The following is a 16682-nucleotide window of genomic DNA, read 5'->3' as shown; positions in this document are numbered from 1 at the left end:
CAAAAAAGATAAGAAAATAAGACAAATTCCGTGATAAAAAAAACCAAGCGTTATGAACCCAAATTTATTTCTTTATGTTTAAAATTTTTTTAAATAAGAAAATGTATCTTTAAAGAACTAGAAATACTCGTAGGTACGTAGAAATTTATACGTTATTAATTATGAAGAATTGTATTTGTAGAAATTATTTTTATAAGCAATAATTATTAGCCTGAAACACTCATCCACATTGAAAAATCTCCTGATAAAAGATACACGACGCCAACGGGACTTGAACCCGTGTCCTTTCGATTTCCGGTCGACAGCTCTGACCACTGAGCTATGGCGGCTTATCTCTTATCCGCGAAATAATTCAATATATACTAGTGTTTCATTCAACAATTACTGATTGTTACATTTTTTCACCTGAAACAACCAACCTTATTTTATATGAAAAAGGCATTGTAAGTGCTAACTCTCTCACTAGATGGCGTCGAGACAAATTGTCTACATTTTTTGGTGAAAATACTAGAACTTGTCAAATATTTATTATTATTTTTTTGGTAAACTAATGTTTTTTAAGACAAGATTATTTATGCATAGCACAAAGGGTAACAATTATTTTTATAAGCAATAATTATTAGCCTGAAACACTCATCCACATTGAAAAATCTCCTGATAAAAGATACATGACGCCAACGGGAACTTGAACCCGTGTCCTTTCGATTTCCGGTCGACAGCTCTGACCACTGAGCTATGGCGGCTTACCTCTTATCCGCGAAATAATTAAATATATAGATACTAGTGTTTCATTAAAAAATTACTGCTTGTTACATGGTAGAACCTGCAAACAAGCTTTCATATGACTATGTGTAGTGCAGGTTGTGAGTATTTGTAGGTTTATAAGTTGCAGGAGTTTTAAATAGTCTAATTTGGAGTTTAGTATTTTCATTATGCAAGTTAGATAATTTATTTTCTTTCTGTCTTCTAACGTATGAATTTTTAAGGTATTTAACATAAAATAATTATTTGTCTTTTCTATTGGGATATTTAATTTCAAATTTAAAAAACGTAGAATTTATTTTTATTTGCTTAGTGTGATGAATATAAATTTTGTAAAAGGGAGACCTACTGAGTTGTTTTCAGTTAGACTTCTTATTAGAGACATGTATAACAGTTTTATGGCTTGTACGGAATTAACGTTTTGGTTGTTTTTAATATGAAGCCTAGTGTTTTCACCTTTTGGTGGATGTGATTGGCAATATTCAATTTTTCATCCAAAATGATACAAAGATTTAGTCAAGGTATTGCATTTTTCTACATTTAAAATTAGATTACTTTATTTACGCCAATCTCAAACTTACTAATATTTGTCTGTAATATTTTACAATGACTTACAGCAGTCATATTTTAGCATAGTTTGGTGTCGAAGCAATTTTTTATATCGTTGGTGAAAATGAGAAATAAAACCGAACCAAAGTGACTACCCTGTGGAAAGCCCTAATCACGCAGAAAGCTTTCGATAACAAAGATTATATTTTAAACGAACGGTTTATGATTTTTTAAATAACTAGTTAATCATTTTAGCATAATATCTCTTATTCCTAGGGATTAAAGTTTTTGGATTAGTAGTTAATTGGACGACTTAAAGTCTATATATATAGTATATGCAGAAGACTTGTGTATTTTTTGCCAAAGATTCTAATATAATATTTTGAAACATTGTTAACATAGTTGCGATTGATCTACCTTTGATGAAACCGTGTTATTTTTGGTAATTTAATTTGATTAATTTAGGATCGATTTCATCAAGAACCAGTGATTCAAAAAACTTAGTTTTAAAAAAAATCGCCAAAATGTATTTTGTTTCTATGTCGCTTGGTGCAGTGATATGATGAATTTCCTTCAGATCTAGAAAATGTTTGTAATATATATTATTTATACATTTTTGGACTTATTTAAAATATTTATCATCGTATTTCGTCAATAAAATATCAATATTTTTTTAATTTGGTGCAATGAAAACAGACCTTACGAAAATATCTAAAAATTTCAAGTCAGATTTTTCTCGAAGAAAAAATCCAGTGACCTTTAATTACAACATTGATTACAGTGCTCTGGAGACATTCACACAAATTTAAAACTTAGGCATCACTTTTTAATCGAATCTTTCTTTTGTTACCACATAACGGAAATCTCTAACAAGGGCTTATACATGTTTGGGTTCTAGCCTTGGTTAACTAGAAATTTCAATAATATAGTGTATTTAAACTGTTTTTTTTCTTCTTTTAAGAAAGACAGACATTCCCGGGTTACCAATAATTATATTTTAAAATCTCCTATTACCACCACAGTGAGCGGAAAATGTTGCTTGTGATGGGAGACTTAGCCATCTGAGGAATTGAACATTTATTTATTTATGTTATGCATTGTGAGAAGTCAACTTCAGTACAATTCTCCAGTCTGTAACCTCCATTAAAAAATTCATGTTTAAGTAAATAATACAAATTAATTCTTATGCTTTCTGAGTTTTAAAATGGGTATCCCAGCAATTTTGTTGAACTACAACACTCGGTGATCTGAATTTGCTTAAATTGTCAAACAAAGGGGTTTTCACTGCCATGGTATTTCTATATAAAATTCTAAGTGATGCATTCATGCATGATAATCCAGAATTGTTCGCATTCATAAGCTGTCGGATTCCACTAAGTAGTACTAGAAGAAGTCGGGATTTATTTCAGTGTAGAATATCTGGGACTAACTAACATGTATTATTTTATTATCCTCATTATCTAGAATACTAACGGAGGGAAATAATTATGCCAGTGATTCAGTGGACAATTTCAATTTATTCCTTAATAAATACAAAATGTTGTTACTGGAGCATTTCAGTTATGTATAATGAAATAATAATCTGAAATTTATTTGATTCAACTACGAACTACACAAATAGTACAGAACCAATTTTTCAAATCGAAATATATAGTATTATATATATTAACAACCAAAAATATTATTTATACGTAGTTATTTAGGACTGAAATTTTATCAATAATTTTTTTTAATGTTTTAAAATACCATTACCGCTTTCTATTTGATCATAGTAACATTTACTGTCCGCCTTCTTATGTCAGATTAAGACCTATTTTAGATTAAACGCACTCAAATATTTGTCTTTATCAATACCATTATTACATTTTTAAACCACACCACATCATTACCGTGAACCCAATTTACCTGTATACCAAAAATTTTCTATGTATTTATTTGATTACCAACCTCACAACATTTTTAAAAGTTGTTGCTAAAAATGTAAATACACATATTTTATATGATTATTCATCACGACGAACATCAAGGATTACGTTATCCAGTGGCGTAGTACCAAAACGCTTGGGGCTCATCTTTAAATAAGTTGGTGTCGCCTTGTTCACGGATATGGAGTGGTTTCTCAGACATGCCACCACTGAGAGTTTCAGCATCAACATCGCGAAACGCATTCCTGGAAATTTTCATGAAACTCGTTTAAAATTGATAGGTGGATGATTTATAAGGTTACATTATACAGGCACAAAAACAATCTAAAATTATGTGCGAAATTCAATCAATAAAAATTTGCGTGGTTCCGTCGACATGCTCACTATCGCATTGAGCGTGCCCCTCTTAACATAACCTAATCCAACACGCAGAGCTTATGTGATGATCGGCCAAAGGGGATAATAGAAAGGAAGAAGAACCCTGCTGGGTGAGGCTAAAAGGGACTTGTACCTATATAAGCGATACAACCGCGTGAAGCTTGCATTTACCGTGGGGTTTTGGGTCTTGAAACCAGAATGTTAAAAAAACGGTTTACGGTCTCCATTATCGAATTCAAGGACGTCGATTATGCCGATTTTGTTTGTAATAGATTAAAACAACTGTAGATGTGTTGATTGAACTGATTTCGTATTTTAGTGAATAAAATGCATTACCTAGTAATATAAAACTTCCAGCAACGAATCAAAAAACCATTGGCAAAAGCTCTTAAAAGCTATTTCCTCGGCAGTTTTATTAATGACTGACACATTCTTTCTTTGGAACTCCAAAATAACTTCTGCGTTTATTTATTTTAATGTATTTATGTTGTCTTTACCGAAATGAGTTTTGTAAACTCACTGGGAATAATACATTATGAATTTGTTATTATTTTGTAATGTATTAGCTTGTAATATATAAATAAATAAAAGCAAAGCTTAATTTACTCAGATGCATTGTAGTTTTCATAAAACGGGATAATTATAACGTTTACGTTAAATAATGAACAAAAATGTTTTAAAAGATGACCAATAACCAATAAAAGTAGGAGGCAGTAATGTAGTAATACTTAATAATAATGAATTAACCATTCAAGTGATTTTCGGCATATTATGCCGAGTTAGCGAAACGTCTTGAGTGATCGCACGCCATAATATGCCGTTTTTAACTCGCAGAATCGCACATTTTACGATTTTTTTATAAATCCTAAAATAAAATTTCCAGCTCGTACGCCAATCTCTGAACTAATATTCCAGTTATTGACGCGTGCACTCGAATGGTTAAAGAACAATAAACTTAGAAACAGTTCACTATTAATAAAAGAGGGAATTTACAAACATATAAAGAAATACGATTTTTTTTATTATTCCGATTTTGTTGTCCGGGTTAAATCTTCCCCATAGGAAAAACTAAACCCTTCCACTCACTTTTCCACAAATGATCAGCTAGTCAATCAACACTATGCAAGTGCATTATATAAGTAAAATAAATACAAAAAAATACAAGAACAACAACACGTCAACTCACAAGAGATCAAATGGGAAAAAAATTCACCGACTCCAGATATTTTCATATCAAAGGGTTCGGCTCGGTAGAACTTCTAACAGGGCCTATAAATCCTACTGATCCCTCATCATAAATATTTGAAAAATCTTTCGTTTCCTACATGTATTCAAAATGACCGACTTTTGCATCTTTATATATAAATTTTTTGATAGATCTAATACGCCTAAATTTTTAATGAGTGAGCTAGGTATAATGCCAGTAGCCGAAATAACGAATGGTAATATTTTTATAGTCTCAGAATGCCAAATTCTTTTTATTTCGTTTCCTAAATCTGTGTATTTTCTTATTTTTTCATTGAATGTTACAGGAATTCGGAATAGCGACATCAATGATATAAGTTATTTTTTTAAATTTTGTCATGTAAAACTATATCGGGTCTATTATGACTAATCGTTCGGTCTGTTAGTAATAGTTTTATCATAATATATTTTATATATTATATTTATAGTACTATTACTAGTTGAAATTTACGAGAACGACAATAAAATAATAAAGAAAACAAAAAAGAGATCGCAACTAGCTTAACTAATTAACTAAAAAGACTAGCAAGAAATCCATAGTAAAAATATGCCGCTTTTGGGCATATCTCTGACCTCAACAGCAGTACACAATCTAGAGTTCTAGAGTGTTTTTAAAAAATGGGATAAGATAAAGAAGGTAAAATTAAAAATGAGAGAGAAAAGAAACAAAACAAATCAGCACAATGATTAAATAATTACTTTTTTTTTAATTAACTAAAATAATATTATTAAAGCATTACTCTGAATTTGTATTGCCGCTATCTGGAAGAGAGTTATTTTAAGTGTGTAGACAACAACACAGTTTAAAGATTTTATCTCATACTTTGTGGAGGATTGCGTATTATGTTGTTGTATCGGTTGTGGATGTCTCGAATGTATAGTGACTTGCTGTTAGTGTGTACTGATTGCTGTGTTATTATTGTAAATTGTTTACAAGTGATCCAAATTCTACATATCAAAATATTATGTGTTATTACTATCGGCAAATTATTTCCTAATTGAATTTTGTTATTCCATGTCTAATTTTTGGAATTACTTATGCTAATTAGTGTTGCATTAATTGTTTGCGTGATTGAGTGTTTTTGCAAAACAATTTGCAAAAACAAATCTTGTATTACATACCTAAGCATTGACGAGGCCCAGTTCCAAAAGGGAAATATGGTTTGTCCGTGTCAACCTTGCCATTTTCAAATCTTTCTGGTATTATGGAATCCGGGTCTTCATAGAACCTTTTATCATTCTGCAATCCCTGTAAATACAAAATTCAATAAACGAAAATAATAAATGGAAAAAAAAAATACTTTTTATTATCTTGATATCCTCGTAAGTGTGTAGGTACCGACAAATGTTAACAAATGAAAAAAAATATTCTCAATCTAAGAAACTCCACACCATGTAATCTTTGGGTATGCTAAAAAAAGGGTATAAGGAGAGGGTAGGAATCCGGGTCAGCGTTTCCAGGAATTATGAACGCCTTCATCTCCCTGCGGTGCAAGGCGATGGGTCGAGAGAGTCCAGATGGATAGGTCAAAAACGAAGCGTAGCGAACCTCTTGGGGTGAACAAAGGCAGAGGATCTACACATGCCTCCCAAAATGAAAACAATGATAAAATTAAAATTAAGACATTTTTTGACAAGTCACAAAATACAAAATGTTTTTTTCGTATTTATTAAGAATTGAACATACATGTTTTAAATATATTCGGTAGATGCAGTTGTAGTTATTTCTTTTTATCTGTTATAACTCCAAACAAGAAGCCCAGAGGTAGGTATATTATTTCCTCATAGGGCCATAAGTTGTCTTTAGGAATTCTATGTGGAGGGTCGTTTTGAGGGTAAGTTTGGAACCTAGGTCTCGAAGTCGCCCATGTTGTAGGAGGGAGGAAGCCAAAAAAGGAAACAAAATAATATGCTCACCAGCATTGGGATCATAACTTTAGTTCCGTTTTGAATGACAATATCAGTTCCTGGAATAGTGTAGTCCGTGGTACACTTTCGATCGATGAATGGAAAAGGTGGATATTTCCTAAAGCACTCTGAAATTCAATAGATATTATGTGTGAATTCTTAGGGAAATATTTAAAAATCTCTTTGGCTTTTGCCGAAGCTATTGACCATTTAAAAGTATAATATTCATAATGCAGTTCAGAATTACAGCAAAAACACATTTGTTTATAATACCTGCAATGAAGCTAGTAAGATAAATCAACTCATTCAATCCCTCGAAGGTTAGCTCTCCTCCGTACTTGGCGTACAAGTCCTTGATCTCCTTCTTGATTTTAATCTGGAGATCCGGGTTCCTTGCGGCCTCCAGCAAGACAAAGGTAACCCCACTGGCTGCGGTCTCGAACCCAGCAGTGTAGAACATGAACATGTGCCCCACCAGTACCTCATCATTGGGTTCTGTAACATTAAACAGGTGATTTCTAATTTTAAAACCTTTAAATGGTTGAATTCTATCATAATATGACTTTTTATGGATTAAAAACACCTTTTTCCGGAAAAAAGTTATAAAAATATTTTGAACACAAAAAATATCATATCAAACAGATTTTCGATAAAGGTCTCCTGGAAGAGGATTCCTATGTGGAGTCGGGTTCATGAAGCTGAAGGAGACTACGAGTCACGAGACTGGTCGAATGACATTCCGTCACGCCACACAAAAATTGGCCTTCCCCGCACAGAGTTTTGGCGGCCAGGTAGAAATAACCCTCGAGTCACGATACTTTCTGAATGAAGCGTAGCTCCGTCTTGCCACGTTTAGACACGCCCAAAGGATTTTCACATAAAAAAGTATTGATACCTGCCTGGAGTAAATATGGAAAATAAATATTAAAAGAAAAAGTAAGAATTTCGGGCACCGCAGACTTATTATCACTTTAATGTACACCTACGTCGAACAAGCACCCTTCTTTCCGATCCTTTTGTCAAAAGGAGAAGTTATAGTGTCAGTAATTGGTACAATTTCGACCGTTCTACAAGTTATAAGTGATGAATTCAACGCCACGTTACACACAAACGTAGCCCAATCCAGATCTGCTGTGGAATTTTAATGCATATAAAAGAACAAGACGATCCATCACAAAGTAGACTTGGTTCAATATTCCTTTGGCCTTCGAGAATCGGCCTTTCCCGCACAGAGTTCTGGCGGCCGGGTGGAAATAATCCTCACGAGGCTTGCTGAATGAAGCGGTGTTCCGTCACGCCTGAATGAAGCTTTAAAATAATAAATTAATCTTGGGTCCCGAAAAGGCTAAACTCTGTGACTTTGTATTCTCTCACCAATAATTTCGCCGTCGTTTCCCTCCCAGCTACCCTTCTTTCTCAGGTCGACAAGGGAGTCAATGTAGTCACCTTCCCTTCCCGCTGAGCCCTTTGACACTGCGGTCCCCACCTCTTCCTTTATGTAGTTATAGATGCTTTCAGGGAAGAGAGAAATATTAAGAGTATCCATTAACTCGGGGGCTAGGAACAACATGTTACTTCTCAGTCCCTGGTTAAACGATTCCTCAAACAACTGAAAGAAAAAGTTATTATATTTACTACTAGTATTGCTTAGATACAAGATTCAGACCATTCAGCGATTACGTACCGTACCTTTCTCAGATTGTTTTACAATTATTAAATATTTGAAAAGCTCGTGAAAAATACAGTAAAAATATTTAGGCCCAATTGCTTCACAGAAATTCAAATGTGATATTATAATATAATGGCCATTCAGTGCTATTTGAAAGATCCCTGTTGAACGCTGATTCTAGTTGCGTTTCGGCTAAGCCGACAAGCGTATAACATGATAATTGTCCTTTTCTACTGACCATAACTTATTGAAAACCTGAAACGCATTTAGAATCTCAGGTCTCTGGCTTATTCTATTTTTCCGCTTCTCAATGGAATATTTCTGAACGTATCCGCAAATTATAACCTGTTTGAAAGTTGAATAAATACGTTTTCAAATTGAATTATTTTTAACTTGTTGACTTGTACCCGGTTTGGTAGACGAAAATTCTAATGAAAACTGTGTGATACTAATTTGTATCTAAAATGTCGCTTAAGCCCTTTTGCCTTTCCGGCAAAATGATGGATAAATATTATTAAAGATTATTCAAATGAAGAAAACAACTTACGCAAAATATGTATTAATGTCTATGTAACAGAAACCTTTAATTTTACTTTCACAATTTACTGAAAATATTCTTAAGCATAATTATTACACCAAACATCGAGGCGTCGCGTCACTCTGAATTATTACCTCCCAAAATTGCTCAGGGGGTTAATGTATCGTCCTCGATATAATTTGTATTTAACAGAAGTGAGTTTAAAATTTCTCTGGATGGAATTTCAGGTTGATATTCACCGGTTTCTTTTCTGTTTTAAAATATAATCAGGGGTGTCTATAATTCCATTAATATATTTTTTTAAATGGATGTCAAAACGGAAACAAGTTTAGTCTATCTAAGAGTTAAAATAATTTAATTTATTTCATCAAGTGGATGTAATTTATAGTTTCTATTGGTAGATCGAGTTATATATATCTTAGAACTCTATGCTGATTTTTTTCAATGGAATCGAAGTGGATTATAAAGTGAGGGGACCAGATAGAAAAATGTTCTATGAAGTTATTATACTATAGTTTAATCTTTTTAATCAATTTTAGAATGTTTGTATTAAGTGAATGAATTTGTGGATTTAGGATGTATGTTTAGCTGATAAAAATGTTGATTCATGCCGTGGAAGTGTCTGGTATAAAAAAGTCGGGGACGACCGAGGAAGACTACGGGCACTGTTATGGGGAATGAAATTCTTGAGTTGGGTCATAATAAATCAGAAAAAAGAAAATGAAGTAAGAATAGTTTGAAAACAAAGATTTTATGTCTCGGTATATCCCCTCTGCCTATTCCTGCGGGAAAACGGAGTTATGGTTAGTTAGTTGGTGTTTTTAAAGTAAGCGAATGGGTATCTCTGAACAAAAAACATTTTGAAGCCTTATACGTGCTCCTATTGCGACTACTTGTACGGTTCGAATCTTCGAATCCACTGTTTTGTGTTTATAAATCAATCTAAAATATTACCTTAAAAATTTGAAGAAAAATAAATTTGACATTTTCGAGAATCATTAAATCAGTAGTAAAAAAAATTATATCCTTAACAGTAATATTTTTCCTACTCAAAACTACACCCAGTTTTCTAAAATTCACATCCTCGAAACTTTACTCAAAATCATTCATAACCCCGAGCAACGCCGGGTTACACATCAGCCAGCAGGCGATACATGTAAATAATTATTCATTTTGATATGATATGAGATTTTATGATGTTTATTTTTGGGGTATTATGCCGTGTTGCGCTAACTCTTTCTTTTATATTTTCACATCTGCCCTGATGATGGACACTGTAATGCTGTCCGAAACGTTGGCTAAATTAGAAATTGGCGAAACACGGTATAATACCACAAAAATAAACAAACAATAAAGTATGCATCTCTTCTAAATATCAGCAAATCACCATGATCAAACAATATTTCAAAGAAAGAGCATTTTTATGAATTTTACTTAAAAGAAATATTTTATGACAAATAATTATTGCACTCAACATACAATACTATAATAATAATCTGCATAAGGTATTATACTGGTTAGAATAATATAATTTTAAAATAATTACGTAACCCACGTGCAGTAGCATGACAAGACCACTTATCATTTGATAAGTGATTCCTAAAGAGAAATAAATAGGTAAAATGTAAACTTTAATTTACCGTTTATATGCATATCCATTATCTATACACGCAAGCCAATAATTATTGTAATAAATACTCACATACCTACACATTAAATGTAACCTTGCTAAGCATAATATTACGTCAATTGGTCATATATAAATCTATAATACGTAGGTAAGCTATATCTTCCTATTTCATTTTCTCCATACTTATAGTGATGGTATTAAAGTAGGTAATAATATATTTTTTAATGTTTTTAATAATAGAGTAGATACATTGACTTGCGCACGCCGGGATTCAAGAGAGATACCAGCGAGCTTCGGCTTGCTAGTCGAGAACCTTCCCCATCGTCCACGGAGGCCATCAAACATCTCTAACATCAACCGAAAGCAGATACTTTCATACCTTTAAGAGGAAGCTACAAGCCAAAAATTTGTGCATTCTTAGTATACCTTATATTGAAGGTAATAGGCATTAAAATCGCTTGATAAACGGAGTCTAGAACGTTCGATTTCAAACACAAAACTGGTTTTTATTTATTTTGTAAATAATTTTATAGGAAAGCAAAAAAGTTAATCAAGTGAAACTGTCACAGATAATCTTAGCTATAATCCTGTATTTTTTTAAATTGTTTCCTTTATGCGTTCATACATTTCTATTGAAAAAAAATTTTTTTTAGCAGTTTGCATTTATATTTTTTTATTGAGTAATTTATTATTTTATTTGTATTCTACTCAAGCAAAACGATAGTAAAACCTTCAATTTATATAAAGCATATTTTTGGTATTCATATTGTACACCAATTCGTTATAAAGATTAATCAAAATTGTGATTTAGCATTAATCTTCGCCTTAAGGGTAAACGCGACTTACATTATGATCTTCGCATTCCAAGATGGCGACCTCTTGATTTGTTGTTCGTTTAAGTTTAGCCACCGCGTTTCACAACCACAGAAAACACTTTTTTTTGCAACTAATCCTTATAGCATTCCATATGGCAAACGTAACGTGCGTTATAATCTAGGCGTTCATAGTTGTCATTAATCAATTATTTTATAAAAATACGACTTTTGCAAGTTATGCTTTAAAATATTAAGAAAAATTATTTGTTTGCGTCCGTGCATATGCAATACGAATAAGAATAAATAGTTTTGTCCGCATAAAAACTCAATTCTTTCAAGAAAGGCGTACAAATACAATATTGGATTGAATCACCGATACAATATTCTATTTGGTGACAGGAAAATAGATAAAACATGGGCACCCTCAAAGGATTAATATTTGAATTCTTACCCTATTTCCCAGTTTCCTCATACCATCTGTATTTGGTTCTTCGATAGCCCTTCCGTTCTTCCTAAACACAGCGTGAGAAATTATATCAGAAGTGAAACAACTAGAAAGTTCCTTGATGTCTATCGTGGTTTCTGTAAAAATAATATTATAAATACAGATGTTAAATCGAGTATAGAAATAATAAAAACAAGTATTGCAAAAAACGTTTTAGCGACCATCTATAATTATTATAGTGGAGTGAATGACGTTATAGTGGAGTAGTTTTAGAAGAAAATTTAATATTAGGAAAACCCCATAACAGATAACCCAACATTTCTGTGGCTTGCTTCTAAAAGGGCCAATGTCAGTTTTTCGGTGTATCTACATGTTTTTCGATTTACATGCGATTTCACCTCAAAATTATTTTATCTTCCGATTTCTGAAGGAACCTTTCGATTTAGAGAAAGTATTTTTCGATTTTCGGGGGACATGTCACTCTAGAAAATCGTTTATCTTTAAATAATAATTAGCAAATTAAAACTAGAAAAATAGCAAATTCTACATAGGCCTCTTGAAATTCGAAAACTGACATCGGCCGTTTTAGAAGTAGGCCACTTAGTTATCTGATTTTATGTAAAATTTATAAACTAATTAAATATTTATAATGGAAAAAATGTGTTTGTTTTCAAAATAATTTGCATTTTTTTTAATTATTGGGTGCAAATAGGTATCAACATGGTCAAAAACTAAGCTGAAAAATTGGTTCGTAGCCTAGTTGGAAACCTAGTTGTAAATCTAGTTGTTAATCTAGCAATAAATCCGTGGAAGTAGTGTAATTACCCTTAGCGATTTTGTTTTCGAATTTATCAGCAACCCGCGCCATGGCTTCGAATACAGCCTTCTGTTTCTTAGTGGTGAATATGGGAGACAACTTCGCTCTTGTATTTTTCCATTCTTTGCCATGGATGGAGAATAACCTGAAAATAAAATCAGCATGATGCATATTTAGATAAAACAGAAAAAAATCAAATGCATAGATAAACATAAAGGTGTTTAAATCCTAGCAATATTATTGTTGAATATAATAAAACAATGCACTTTATTTTTTAGACCAGAAAGGTTTCAACGTGTTATGGCTATCTTCGTACTGGTATGTGATATTATTTTAACAGGTATAAATACTCATCTAGAAAAAATCTCTAAAATTTGTGCTCTTAAATAATAATTCTACTTACGCTTTGGATCCTAAAGCATCGGTTTTCTTGGAAATTATTAAACTTCTCTGATTGAAATAATTGAAATCTTGTTTTAAAATTCTGCTAACAAGATCGAAATCCCTCACCACCAGACACGGCTTATCGGTCAGAAAAATTCCAACATAGGGTTCATTCTCGTGTTCACTAAAAAAACATTATAAACAAATACATAATTATTTGCCTGAAACACCTATATAAATTGAAAAAAACTTCCGATAAAAAATACATGCCGCCGATGGGAATTGAACCCCCAGCCTTTTGATTGCCGGTCATGGATTGGTTGTTTTCTAAGAATAAAATTAAATAAGCAATATTTTTTATATGTTCTTTGTGCTATGCATAAAAAACGTTGTTTTTTAAAAATTCGTTTATCATTAAAAATAATAAATAAATAATTGAATACACTATTGAGAGGAAAGACTGCGCTGCTTTTTCAAACCCAGCTTAATTTTGGATGTGTTGCCAAAATAACCAACCAAACAGATTTTTTTACTAAGGTGATTTGAATTTTGTCCTACCTAAATACATAAATGGCACAACAGCCGATAGTACCTACAGTTGAAAGAGTTTGAAAATCTCTTTCTACGTGTATTTTAGCACATAATTTCAAATATCGTGTAATTATTATTATCGTGTAATCCTCTAATATTAAACACGTTATTACCAATTGCCAACATGGGTTTGTCTCATCTAGATCTACTCTCACAAACGTTACAGTATATGTAAACTACATAAATACAGCATTGACTAACAGGAAACAGGTAGACTCCGTATATACCGGTTTTTCCAAGGCATTCGATAAGGTCTGCCACAAAATACTAATCAATAAACTTGTAAAATATGGGATAAGTGGTAATTTACCCGCATGGTTGATCACATACTTATCTGATAGGTCACTTTTTTTAAGATTAATGACTGTCTATACTATGAATTTATTGCACCAGTGGAGTCCCAGAAGGTTCACACCTGGGACCTTTATTATTTATCCTATTCATCAATGACGTTACCAGCATTTTCTACAATGTCGAAGTTTTACTTTTTGCTGACGATATGAAGCTGTTTAGGATCATTAATGATGTGTACGACTGCATAATCTTGCAAGAGAACCTTAACAACTTTTTCAAATGGTATTCTAGTAATAAACTGCAACTAAATATTAATAAATGCGAAGTTATGAGGTTTCACAAAATCAAACACCCAATAATGTAAAATTATTCAATTATTAATGTTGACTTAATCTCTGTAATCGAAATACTTGACCTATTCATAATGTTTGATCAGAAACTCTTCTTTGTATCTCACATAACTTTTATCGCTAACAGGGCTATGAAAATGTTAGGTTTTATAGTAAGAATTTCCAAGGATTTATAAATATCAACACATTAAAAATTCTGTTCACATCTCTCGTTAGAAGTTTTCTAGAATACAACTCTACAATTTGGTCACCTGTCTTTAATAATCACATTAATTCCATTGAAAGAGTCCAACAATACACCGCAAATTTTTGAGGTGTATTAATTTTAGGCTTGGAATTCCTTTAGAAACAATAGATTATGATTTCTTATTACATTCATTGAAATTGCTTAAGTAAAGTGATAGAAGAAAACATTTCGATCTTATATTTTTATACAAAATTATAAATTATCAGTTGGATAGCCCTGACATATTAATGTTAATTCAATTTCATGTACCTACCATTAGATCAAGGTCCTCTACTATGTATTATTGTGACAATTATACCACAGTCTCAGAATATAACTTAGTTATAAATTAATAGATTACAGACTTAGGAACTTTTATGCTAAAATCGCAGATACTTTTAATATTCCACTTGTAAAGTATAAAGCTGCACTAATAACACATTTTAACGCCACTTGTTTTAATGAGGTCACTACATAACAGGCTTATGTTATTGCTTATTTCTTTACTGTTATTTTATTTGATATGTTTTAACTAAATTTAATTCTTTAATTTTTCTCATCAAAATTTAATACTGCACTATGCATATATAAAAAAAATATAATAAACATTTTGTATGTAAATGGCACTTGTGCCGTAAATTCTAAATAAATAATTTATTTGGGTATATTAACAACATCTATAGAAATATCCCCCTTATAGCCGATGAAAACGGCAAGAGTAAATTTTTTTTTTTAATTTGTACTTCATTTCATCATACTTTTTTTACATTTATGTAGGTTAAAAATACTAGGAATTTAAAATCGACAGATTCTAACGTTACCTAATTAAACACTTAAAATGATTTTTAAAAAAAAAACAAATTCTGTACATCGGTATTAAGTGGTGGTAAGTTTTCTATATTAATATAAGAATGTATAACATTTTGATACTCACTCGTAAATTTTTTTGAAAAAATCGCCAAGGGAATATTTCAAAGTCAAAATTGGACCTAAATTTCCAATAAACGGCGTAGGTTTCAAATAAAATATTCCTCGGTCTTTCCAATAGTTGAAGTGCCTCGTATAGTACAAGTAGGCTGTGAGGATACACGATACAAATAAAATCACAAATACAATCATTTTGTCAAGATTTCAGTTCTAAATTAATTTAAAAAATTACGTGTTGGAAAATGAAATCAATTTAATCTGCGGATGAAATTTTGAGCACCACTTCAAGTGAAGTGCAACCACACTTGAATGAAAGATGATCTAAGAAACGCGGACTAGTCACAGATATCCTTATGAGTGCTAGTAATGAGCCTCTTACGTGTTTTTTTTTCACTTCAGGAAAGGCATTGAGCGTTTTTTTTTTTACTTTTCAATCCGTTTTCAAATTTTATTTCAATATTTCTTTCTTAATGAATTCGAAATCAAATGTAAAATTTTATAAATAAAAAAAATAAAACAATGTAAAAATTCAGGTAATTTTTTGATGTGGAGTAAATTGAGCAAGTGAAGAGCCGTTCAGATGTATAATATTTTGCTTGACAAAGATATATAATCTAAAGAGTTTTACCGAAAGTTTAGTTTAATAATCATAATCTAATTCAAGTCTTTAACCCATCAGGATAATTTGTTCGCTTTTAGGAACAACTCACCTGGTCTCATAAAATCGTTGTATCTTCCTTACTGTCATGGTGAGAAATATGATCTAAACGATGTTAGAAAGAAAAAAATTATATTTACACCTAGAAGTTAACCACGGAAGAATTAAAACGAAACTAAATGTTTAGAACGAAATTAGAAAAAAAAAACTATGAAACTTCCTGAATTTTTTACTATTTTTTTATTTGAAACAATAAAAAAGAGAGGTAATTATAACGTTTGCAATACATTTCTTAAAAAAAAATCATATGTTTTTTTTTAATATTTTTTCGTAATCAGTAATTTTAGTTACAAAAAACGTAAGGTGAGCTAGTTTATTTATTTTTTATGTTCGCATTCAAAATTTGAACATATCATAAATTATATTTTTATTTATAATAATAAAATTTGAAATCGTATTTTCTCTCCTTTCGAATTCAGTTTTTAGTTTACAGATACGTCCAGAAATATTCATTTTATTTGGATTTTATTGCAAAGCGGACCTTAAGTCAAATATGGCAGAGGAGTGAGGA

The 16682-nt window shown here is 31.6% G+C and overlaps 1 protein-coding gene across 1 annotated transcript; it reads right to left on the bottom strand.

The window, feature by feature from the left end:
• Positions 1 to 2816: 2816 nt before the first annotated feature.
• On the bottom strand, positions 2817 to 15750 carry LOC149423498 (cytochrome P450 6k1-like). Its single transcript, XM_089631983.1, has 9 exons — positions 15461 to 15750; positions 13085 to 13249; positions 12690 to 12826; positions 11871 to 12001; positions 8142 to 8376; positions 7041 to 7262; positions 6777 to 6895; positions 5982 to 6108; positions 2817 to 3481 (listed from the first exon to the last, which is right to left on the bottom strand). The coding sequence occupies exons 1-9, from the start codon at positions 15643 to 15645 to the stop codon at positions 3315 to 3317; spliced, it is 1488 nt and encodes a 495-aa protein (XP_089488109.1). The 5' UTR covers positions 15646 to 15750; the 3' UTR covers positions 2817 to 3314.
• Positions 15751 to 16682: the final 932 nt, after the last annotated feature.

Source organism: Hesperophylax consimilis, chromosome 5 (assembly GCF_061612785.1).
Source record: "Hesperophylax consimilis isolate HC1 chromosome 5, BYU_Hcon_1.0, whole genome shotgun sequence".
Taxonomy (NCBI): domain Eukaryota; kingdom Metazoa; phylum Arthropoda; class Insecta; order Trichoptera; family Limnephilidae; genus Hesperophylax; species Hesperophylax consimilis.
This window is presented reverse-complemented; position numbering and strand designations above follow the sequence as displayed.